The 11158-nt window shown below is 42.7% G+C and overlaps 1 protein-coding gene across 1 annotated transcript; it reads left to right on the top strand.

Moving 5' to 3' along the window:
* Window positions 1-3851: 3851 nt before the first annotated feature.
* Window positions 3852-8147, top strand: LOC130200906 (zinc finger protein OZF-like). The gene is made up of 2 exons (XM_056425480.1): window positions 3852-3864; window positions 5167-8147. Exons 1-2 carry the CDS (start codon window positions 3852-3854, stop codon window positions 6540-6542), a joined length of 1389 nt encoding a protein of 462 aa, XP_056281455.1. The 3' UTR covers window positions 6543-8147.
* Window positions 8148-11158: the final 3011 nt, after the last annotated feature.

The raw sequence follows: 11158 nt of genomic DNA on the forward strand, positions 1-11158 counted from the left end.
TTGTAGGTTAGCACAACTCGTTCTTTTTTATGAGCTAAGGATTGTGTAGATGCGCGACTGTGGAGCGGGTTGAAACGAAAACAGTGTTCACCTTACGGCCTAGTTGTTTCCGTCCGGATTGTCTCCCGGTGTCATGACGTCATGACGTCAGCGTGCTAGCAGGAAGTAGACGGAGCCGAGCGCGTGTGGAGGAAACGTCTGTCCGTGAGTTCGTGAACATGTGTAACGTCCCAGAGCTGATATGTTTAGTGAACCAGCGACTGACTGCGGCTGCTGGAGAGATATGTGGGCTGTTTGAAGACACAGCAGAGCACGAGGAGGAACTGACTAGTTTAAAAGAGGAGCACGAGCGCCAACGAAAACGACTGGATGCCATGTTCAACCCGGAAGTCCGGTTACAACGAGCAGGTTGGTTACGTTACATTACATCACGTGTCATTTAGCGGACGCTTTTATCCAAAGCGACTTACAATAAGTGCATCAACCTAGAGTACAAACTAAGAACAACAAGAATACAGAAAGTAACATTTCCTCAACATAGTCGAATTACAAAAGTACCATAATAAGAGCTATTTAAGTACGGTGACCAGATTTGAGTTTGTGAAAAGAGAGGGGGGGGGGGGTAGTAGTAGTGTATAGCATGCAACTAGTGGAGGTGGCAAGGTGCTCAGTGTTGCCAGATTGGAAATGGTGAAGTATCGTACCAAAGGCTCAAAATGGTCGTATTTGGAGGATAATTATCGTGTATCTGGCAACCCTGAGATCGGTCGACCAATGACTGTTCTCTCTACAGTCAGAGCTCGCGCAAGAAGGTGGAACGTAAGGGAGATACCATTTCCAAAACTTGTAAGGGGTAAATAATAGTTTGTGAAAGACCTAGAGAAACACAAATATCCGACGAAGTAAAATTCCGGACGTTTTTGGAATCCCTGCCGGACGCATTTTTTAGGTCTAAAAAAGAGGACATGTCCGGGGAAAAGAGGACATCTGGTCGCCCTAATTTAAGTGCCACTGAAGTGCTAATCTGTGTTTTAGTCCAGATACTCGGAAAAGATGTGTTTTTAGTTTCCGGCGGAAGGTGTAGAGACTTTCTGCTGTCCTGATGTCAGTGGGGAGCTCGTTCCACCAATGAGGAGCCAGGACAGCAAACAGTCTGGATTTCCAGTGATTAGCTCGAAGTGCAGGAGCCACAAGTCGGTTGGCTGTTGCCGAGCAGAGCGTGCGGGGTGTACGGTGTGACCACATCCCGGATGTAGACGGGGCCCGATCCGTTCGTAGCACGGTACGCTAGAACCAATGTTTTAAAGCGGATGCGAGCCGCCACCGGTAACCAGTGAAGAGAGCGGAGGAGCGGAGTGGTGTGGGTGAATTTCTGGAGGCTGAAGACCAGTCAAGCTGCTGAGTTCTGGATGAGCTGCAGAGGTCGGATGGCCTGAGCAGGTAGACCTGCCAGGAGGGAGTTGCAGTAGTCTAGGTGTGAGATGACCAGAGCCTGGACCAGAACCTGTGCCGCCTTCTGAGTAAGAAGAGGCCGTATTCTCCTGATGTTGTGCAGCATGTACCTACAGGAACGCGCTGTCGCAGTGATGTTGGTCGTCAGGGAGAGTTGACTGTCTAGTGTCACCCCGAGGTTCCTGGCAGTCAGGGTAGGGGCCAACACAGAGCTGTTGAAGGTGGTAGTCAGGTTGTGACTGGGATTTGCGCCATTTCCTTTCCGTCAGGCAAGGTGGCCCTCCCGGCGAGCACCGAGTCAGACGACCCCGGAGCCGGAGAGGATTTGCGAACCGCGTGTCTTAAAAGGACAAAGAGAATCAAGAGATGAAGACGGGGAAGAGAGGAGAGTGTCTGTGGCAGAGTTAGGCTGCATGAGTGAGAAGGAGTCAGTTGAGGGGAGAGCAGATAGGACAGAGGAGGCCAGAGAGGAGGGACAGAGTCTGTAGATATGGGTGGGTTATCAGTACCAGAGAGTGAGAGAGTAAGAGATGAAGAAGTGGTCAGAGACATGGAGAGGAGTCACAGTGAGGTTAGAGGTAGAGCAGCTTCTAGTGAAAATGTAGTCAAGGTGGTTGCTGGCTTTGTGAGTAGGAGGGTATGGAGGACTCAAAATGACTTAAGTATAAATAAATAAATAAATGCATGAATAAATATAGGAATAAATAAATAAATGCTTAAATAAATGTATAAATAAATAAATGCTTAAATAAATGTATAAATATAGGAATGAATAAATATAAGTTATAAATCAACAGGACATCATTCAATAAATATATCTCTACATTTCTGTATTTCTTCATTTATTTATTTCTCTATTTACGTGTCCACACGTATTTCTTCATTTATTTATGTGTGACATTTACGTGTCCGTATATTCAAATGAGCTGGGCGGTCCGAACCTTTGTCTAAAGCATGATTGGTCACAGGAGTGTGATGCACCTGGTGTGTTGTGCTCTACTACTTCTGCCTGGCACATGAAGCTGAAGTTGGCTCGCTCAGCTCACCGTTAGCAGAAGTTAGCCTAGACAGCTTTTTGACTTCAGCCGTTTATCATTTCCATGTACACTGAGTACAGACTCGTGTTCTTTTGGAGTCTGGTCTTGGGAGTTTGGTCTTGGGAGTCCAGACTCTTGAGGACGCAGGACGGTCTTTCTGGTCTTGTGACGTCACCACATCAACTGTTCTTGCTCATGAATTTCCTCCAATTATTCACTGTAAAATACTTTACAGTGGAGTAGAATGTGTTGCGGTGTTCACTGTCGCTTACGAGGCTACGAATAAACGGTAATAACTATACAACGTCTCGTAGCTTTCCTGACCCAGGGTCGCTACAATATGAAGTTATGAATCTTAACCCTCAGTCAAATTGACATAACGTTATCTTTTAATAAATAATAAACTCATTCTGCTCTTTAGATCCTCCAAAACCTAATTATATCTCATGTTTAGCCGCTGAGACGTCAGAGCCAGCGGAGCATTTCAAAAAGTCCTGCCGAGATCAGGCTTCTCTCGGCCACACAGCTGCGCTGACCGCCTGCCTGAGCTCAGTGGTCCGCAGCAGGACCCCAAATCCCCGTCGCATATCCTTATTAGGGTGAATCCCGATAAACCGACCACACATTTTATGCTTAAACTACTAACTTCGGCTGAAAACATCCTTAAATTACATTCCGTGACTCAACAACAGTAGTATTTAGAATGTACAAACAAGAATGCATAATAAACGCTGTTCGTCTACAGGTCCAAGTGCTAGGGATCGATTGCTTCTGTCTTGCTCTCCGACTTGACCAATCCTGTTCAACAATGAGGTTCGGACCGCCCAGCTCATTTGAATATACGGACACGTAAATGTCACACATAAATAAATGAAGAAATACGTGTGGACACATAAATAGAGATATAAATAAATGAAGAAATACAGAAATGTAGAAATACATTTATTTAATGATGTCCTGTTGAGTTATAACTTATATATATTAATTTCTGTATTTATTTCTGTATTTATACATTTATTCTTGTATTTATTTATTTAAGTATTTATTCATTTATTCCTTTATTTAAGCATTTATTTATTTATTCTTGTATTTATTCATGCATTTATTTATTTATACTTAAGTCATTTTAAGTCCTCCATAGGAGGGGAGGGACTGAGTGAGAGGTCAAAGGAAGACAGTAAGAGTAACAGGTCACATGACTTCTGTCTGGATGTTCAAGTCACCCAGAAGGATGAGCGGGGGGCCGTGTTCCGAGAAGTTCGACAGGAGGACGTCTAGCTCTTCCAAGAAATCTCCCAAAGAACCAGGGGGACGGTAGAGAACAACAATGTGTAGTTGAACCGGATGAGTAACCATCACAGCATGGAACTCAAAAGTCAGTGTGGTAGAAAGTGGAAGCGGGTAGAGAGAGAAACACCATTTGGGTGAGATGAGTAAACCTGTAGCTCCACCCCACCCAGAGGGTCTGGGTGTGTGGCTGAAGGAGAAGGCCGAGGAGAGAGCAGCCGGGGTAGACGTGTGATCCAGGTCTCAGTGAGAGCCAGGAAGTCAAGCGACTGCTCCATAGCGAAGCCAGAGATGAAATGGGCCTTGCGGTTGGCTGACTGACAGTTCCAGAGGCCTCCTGTGACAAGGTGCTGGGTGTGAGAACGGGTAGGAAAGATGTTTCTTTATAACTTTAAACTGTCGGAAACAATTCTGGAGGAAGTATTCACATCATGTACTGAGGTAGAGTTACAGGTACTGTACTGCAGTATGTAAACACGTTCATACTTTTTATTATGATACATCACAAAGGTACATATTGTACTTTTTACTGTAGGCTACTACACCTCAGAGGTACATGGTGTACTTTTCAGATGACAGTTTTTCTTCCTCTTTCTGTGTCATGACTTATTGATTTAACTTCTGAGTTTATTTTGTTCAGGTTCTCCCTAAAGAAACCTGTCCTCACTCATTGATAAACCTCTTGAATATTACAGTTCAATATGAGATTCTTAAGATGTATACATGTATTGTATTATTCTGCACAGATGTCCAGCAGCTGTTGGTGACTAAACCAGAGGTTCCCTCTGAGCAGCATGACTGGAGCTCCAGTCTGGACCAGGAAGACCCAGAGCCCCCACACATTAAAGAAGACCAGGAGGACCCAGAGCCCCCACACATTAAAGAGGAACTGGAGGACCCAGAGCCCCACACATTAAAGAAGACCAGGAGGACCCAGAGCCCCCACATTAAAGAGGAACTGGAGGACCAGGAGGACCCAGGGCCCCCACACATTAAAGAGGAACTGGAGGACCCAGAGCCCCCACACATTAAAGAGGAACTGGAGGACCCAGAGCACCCACACATTAAAGAAGACCAGGAGGACCCAGAGCCCCCACACATTAAAGAAGACCAGGAAGACCCAGAGCCCCCACACATTAAAGAAGACCAGGAGGACCCAGAGCCCCCACATTAAAGAGGAACTGAGGACCAGGAGGACCCAGGGCCCCCACACATTAAAGAGGAACTGGAGGACCAGGAGGACCCAGGCCCCACATTAAAGAGGAACTGGAGGACCAGGAGGACCCAGAGCCCCCACATTACTGAGGAACGGAGGACCAGGAGGCCCAGAGCCACATTAAAGAGGAACTGGAGGACCAGGAGGACCCAGAGCCCCCACACATTAAAGAAGACCAGGAGGACCCAGAGCCCCCACACATTAAAGAGGAACAGGAGGAACTCGGGATCAGTCAGGAAGGAGTGCAGCTTCAAGCGCTGGAGGAGGCTGGTATCAAGTTCCCATTTGCTCAGTTCTCAAAGTCCACTAAAAAAACAAAACATTTGAAAACAGAAAGAGATGGAGAGGAAGACGGATCCAGATCAGATCCAGATAGTCCTTTGCAACCGACTGCTGATGAGACTTCCCAATCCTCTGAATGTGAGACTGATAACAGTAATGATTGGAAGGAACCTCTGTCACATTTAAACCCTTTGCAAAACAATGAAGTACTTGAAAGTGACGTGGACTGTAATACTGGAAAAACATCAATTAGCTCCTCTGGAAGCTTTGGCCACAAGAAACATCCGAAGAGACACTCTGGAGTCAAAACAGGAGAGAAACTATTCAGTTGTTCAGTTTGTGGTAAAACATTCAGACGAGCACACACTCTGAAACTACACTCAACTGTCCACACTGGAGAGAAACTATTCAGTTGTTCAGTTTGTGGTAAAACATTCAGACTAGCGCACACTCTGAAAGAACACTCAACTGTCCACACTGGAGAGAAACTATTCAGTTGTTCAGATTGTGGTAAAACATATAGACTAGCGCAGAGTCTGAAACTACACTCAGCTGTCCACACTGGAGAGAAACTATTCAGTTGTTCAGTTTGTGGTAAAACATTCAGACTAGCGCACAATCTGAAACTACACTCAACTGTCCACACTGGAGAGAAACTATTCAGTTGTTCAGTTTGTGGTAAAACATTCAGACTTGCGAACACTCTGAAACTACACTCAACTGTCCACACTGGAGAGAAACTATTCAGTTGTTCAGTTTGTGGTAAAACATTCAGACAAGCGCAGAGTCTGAAACTACACTCAACTGTCCACACTGGAGATGAACTATTCAGTTGTTCAGTTTGTGGTAAAACATTCAGACGAGCACACACTCTGAAACGACACTCAACTGTCCACACTGGAGAGAAACTATTCAGTTGTTCAGTTTGTGGTAAAACATATAGACAAGCGCACAATCTGAAACTACACTCAATTGTCCACACTGGAGAGAAACTATTCAGCTGTTCAGTTTGTGGTAAAACATTCAGACAAGCACGCAATCTGAAACGACACTCAACTGTCCACACTGGAGAGAAACTATTCAGTTGTTCAGATTGTGGTAAAACATTCAGACAAGCACGCAATCTGAAACGACACTCAACTGTCCACACTGGAGAGAAACTATTCAGTTGTTCAGTTTGTGGTAAAACATTCAGACTAGCGCAGAGTCTGAAAGAACACTCAACTGTCCACACTGGAGAAACTATTCAGTTGTTCAGTTTGTGGTAAAACATTCAGACTAGCGCAGAGTCTGAAAGAACACTCAACTGTCCACACTGGAGAGAAACTATTCAGTTGTTCAGTTTGTGGTAAAACATTCAGACTAGCGAACACTCTGAAACTACACTCAACTGTCCACACTGGAAAAACAAATTAGTGGTACATTTTTCTTAAAAAGATTCTCTCTTCTCTGTGATTTAAGAAAATCACTATTGCATTGATAAGATCATCAGAAATAAATGAGACATGGTTAAATACTTAAAAACCGGAGGGTTGAATAAATAAGTTCATTCAGCTACGTTGTTGTTGTTCATGATAAGGTTGAAGAAGTTTTCTCTGCAAGTCTTGACCCTATATGAGTGAACACTGAGTGTTTTATGAGTTCACAGTCTGTGACATCACAGTCGAGGGTTACGCAGGTGTGTGTGTGTGTCTGTCGATATTTTTTTTTTACTGAACTGAATATGTGTGATCATTTGACCTGAAGCACGACTGGGCCCTGTTTCTCGTACCTGGCTAACATAGTTAGCTGGATCATTTTCAGGATGAGATCACAAGTGAGGCTTTTCGGTTCAACAAAGCAAGTTTGGAACTAGAACGGGCACTCGGTAGAGCGCATACCTTCGCATATCACAATATTGGGCATTGAATTATGTACATTTTGGCATTAGTTGCATGCCAATTGGATAAAAATTGACCGCTATGGTAAAAAGAAGATTTTGACCTTTTCATGTCCTTGACCTTTGACCTGATCGATCCCAAAATCTAATCAAATGGTCCCCGGATAATAACCAATCATCCCACCAAATTTCATGCGATTCGGTTTAATACTTTCTGAGTTATGCGAGTAACACGCATACAAATAAATTATTCAACATTTGGAAAATACAGCATCAGTATACTGTGTAGACTCTATACTGATGCTGTATTTTCTGACTGTGCCAGAAAGGGTTACTATGACAACAAGCTTGTAATTGAAGTGTCACAGTGTAGAACAACACACCCTGTTCCTACTCCCTTCACCGCTGTCTGATCCAGAACTCTGGATACATGCATGACGACGGCATTCAGATCATAAACATAACACTTTGAAACATCAAGCCATTAAATATTATACATACTGTATGTATTAATATTTAATGTGTTTTGGGCACGTGTGTCAAACCAGTTTGTTCTTCCATAGTGTTGTTGTATATTTTTCATTACATACTATTTCAAGATCTCTAAACTGGCGGTCCACATGTGGTACTCGTTACCTTCGCATTGAAAATGCGAAAGGTTATGTTTTGATCGCTGTGTATTTATTTGTATGCGTGTTATTCGCATAATTCAAAAAGTATTAAACCAAATCGCATGAAATCTGGTGGGATGATTGGTTATTATCCGGGGACCATTTGATTCGATTTTCGGATCGATCGTGTCAAAGGTCAAGGTCAATGTCATGCAAAGGTCAAATTCTTCATACATTTTTATAGTTGATTTCTAGAGGACAAAAGACAACAAGTTGTATCTTTAACATATTGTGTTGGTTTCCTATCTATTTCCATAATTAGTTGGAATGCTTCAGCAGTCAAACTATTGTTCTTGTCTTCTTTATTAAACATTTGTATTATACTATTTATTCCATACCCTATAGAGGGGAAAGACTTTTCATATTTCAAATGGTTATATCTTTAAATACTTTAATGTTATTTTTGGTGCATCAGATCCTATGGAGAAAACTTTAAAAAGCTGACAGTATCTTCATATTTTCAGAAAATTCAACTATTTAATTTTTTTAATGTTCACATAGTTTTCCCCTATTGTATATTTTCTAGTGCTGTGAAAAATAACGCGTTAACTCAGTTAATTAAATTACAGGTTTAACTAGGGTTTTTTTTAAACGCATTTAACGCATGCGCAGAATGAGCTTCCAATCCGTCTGTTGTTGGTCGTCTCTCCAGCAGCATGTCATTCTGTCTCTAGTGTCGCGTTAACACGATTCCGATCTCCGTCTCGCGCACCGCAGAGCTCGGATGCCGGCGTGTGCGCGCACATCGGGACGAAAAAAAAGTCACTTGCAAAATGAGCTTCCAATACACCACTTCAATCTGAACTCTGTCCGCTCTCATGCAGACGGTCTGTTCATCGGTAATGATCCTTCCGCAGGTTCACCTACGGAAACCTTGTTACGACTTTTACTTCCTGTAGATCAGGGGTCTCAACACGTCGATCGCGACCTGCCAGTCGATCGCGCGTAGTGTCGGTAGATCACATGACATTAAAAGATTGGCCCGCCCTGACATGTTCTCTATAGCACGCCTTTGTTCTTTTATTACGCTTGCGTTAACACTTATCGATCTCCGCCTGGCGCGCCACAGAGCTCCGTGCGGCGCATCGACCGAGCAAAAAAGTCACTTGTCAATCTGTCCACCTGTCCGGGCGGTGAGGTTTCAGCTTTGCAGCGGTGTCCCCGCCGTCCCTTTCATCACGCCCAGTTCATGAAGAAAACCCACACAGTCAGTTTGCCTCAGCAGCTGCTAAAGGAAGACTAGAGGCCTTTAGATTGTATCATGGTGGAGTTAATGGTTGACAAACAAGAGAAAAATGTTCTGTTTAACCCTCCTGTTACCTTTACATTTACTAACATATTTTGCCCTCGGGGTCAATTTGACCCCAGCAATTAAAACCTCCAGAAAATTATTAGAATTAATATTGCTTCCCAAGTTTAAGTGTGAGGTACTTTATGTTTGTTTGTTGACTACCTAAATAGCCCTTTAAATAAATAAAAAAGTTGATATTTCTTATATGTTTGACACAGTGAAAAACCTGGGGTCAAATTGACCCCAAAGAACACCGACATTAAACATTGAATGGGGTCAAATTGACCCGAAAGGTAACAGGAGGGTTAAACATTCTGTTTAGGATGAAGATGTATTAATGTTCCATATGGAAGAAAACTGCTAAATAACTGCTGAGTTGCAGCACCATTGTATAGAAGAATGTATAAATGTATATATCCGTCTTTTGTCATAAATCTCTGTTCTCACAAAATATACCGAGAATATCGGTAATATGTGATTAATCATGATTAATCCACAGAAACCTGTGATTAACCCGATTAAATTTTTTAATCGTTTCACAGCCCTAATATTTTCAAATATTTTTTATCTTTTTCAAATGATTAATTTTTTTTATGGAATAAAAAATGAATGGGATCCAATGGTGGAAATCTTCAAATCCGCTTAAACTTTTTAAACTTTAAAAGCTTACAATATCGGCATACATTCAGCTAAAGAAACAATCCCACCTTTAAAATGTTGAGGAAATTGTTCGCTATAACTTTATTATTCAGCCTTTTTTGATGGCTCTTATAGTTATTTAACTGTCCTCGTTTTAGTTTTATGTGTTTTTCCGCTCCTCCTGGAGTTTTCAATGGGTGTGTGTGGGGAAGTCTAGAGCTGTGACACATACTGTGAGTTTATCTTTATGATAAACATTTAGGTCGTTTTAATCAGATCCCAGAAAAGAGATAACATTACTCCTTCATGAGCTGCTCCGCACTGGCTCTCTGTTAAATAAAGTTAGTGTCCTAACTTACAAAGTCTTATTAAATCTTATAGTTAGAGCTGAATCAGGTTCACCTGGTCCAGACCTAGAGATGCTGCTATAGGCTGATAAGCTGCTGGGGGGCGTTTAGGAAACACTGAGCACCTATCTCCTGTTCTCTCTCTCCTTATGGATGAATTTACATCTCTCCATCACACTTTACTCTGATGTGAGGTCAAAGGTCAGGGATGTTTTATGTGTGGAGATCGTAAAGCCTTCTGAGGCACATTTGTACATTTTTGATATTTGGCTGTATAAAATAAACTGAATTGAAAGGTATAGGAAATTATCCTTTAACTTATTTTAGGAATTTATGTTTACATTTTTGTAAGCTGACGACATGATATTCCTGGCGATGTATTGTAGAACATTAGTGGTCCGGTCAGGCTCCCGTAAAGCGTCACAGCTCACAAGGTTTTGTTTTCCAGTTTTAACGTAGAATGTAAAAAAGCCACACAGCTGAAGAAGCTGGATGAAAATGGAGTGGGCCATGCCGGCTCCTCCGCGCCCTGAAAGGTGGTCGTCCCTGAGATGTTCCAGGGACAGTGAATATATTTAGAGTAAAACATTTTCATGCAAGATAAGCTGGAAACGAATCCGGAAGGATAAGCAGAATAATGAAATTCCCGAAAATGTTGCGTGCATGTGTTGTGAAGCTGCAGGGAGCCGATCCAGCCTGATTATTTTTTGCCTTACTTTTATGGCTGCCATTTAAAAAAAAACATCTGCTGGAAGGAGCTCTGGAGATAATGCTTTCATGAACTTTAGATAAAAGCTACAGCACATTGCTGCAAACTGCTTTAGCATCGCGCATGTCACATCAAACAAACAGCCATATCTCTACCTCTGTTCCTCATTAACGCATGTAATAGACAGATGGCGCGGCTGTGTCCAGTCGCCGTCGCGGCAGCTTCGCGGAGATTGTGCGCTCTTTTAGTTTTTGTGTTTATTTTTAATATTTTCTTTGCCACAAACACATCGGCACTAACAACATACGACCGCAGCACACTTTTGGACATAAACTTTTGCGCAAAACA

The sequence above is a fragment of the Pseudoliparis swirei genome, chromosome 10, assembly GCF_029220125.1.
Source record: "Pseudoliparis swirei isolate HS2019 ecotype Mariana Trench chromosome 10, NWPU_hadal_v1, whole genome shotgun sequence".
NCBI classification, from domain to species: domain Eukaryota; kingdom Metazoa; phylum Chordata; class Actinopteri; order Perciformes; family Liparidae; genus Pseudoliparis; species Pseudoliparis swirei.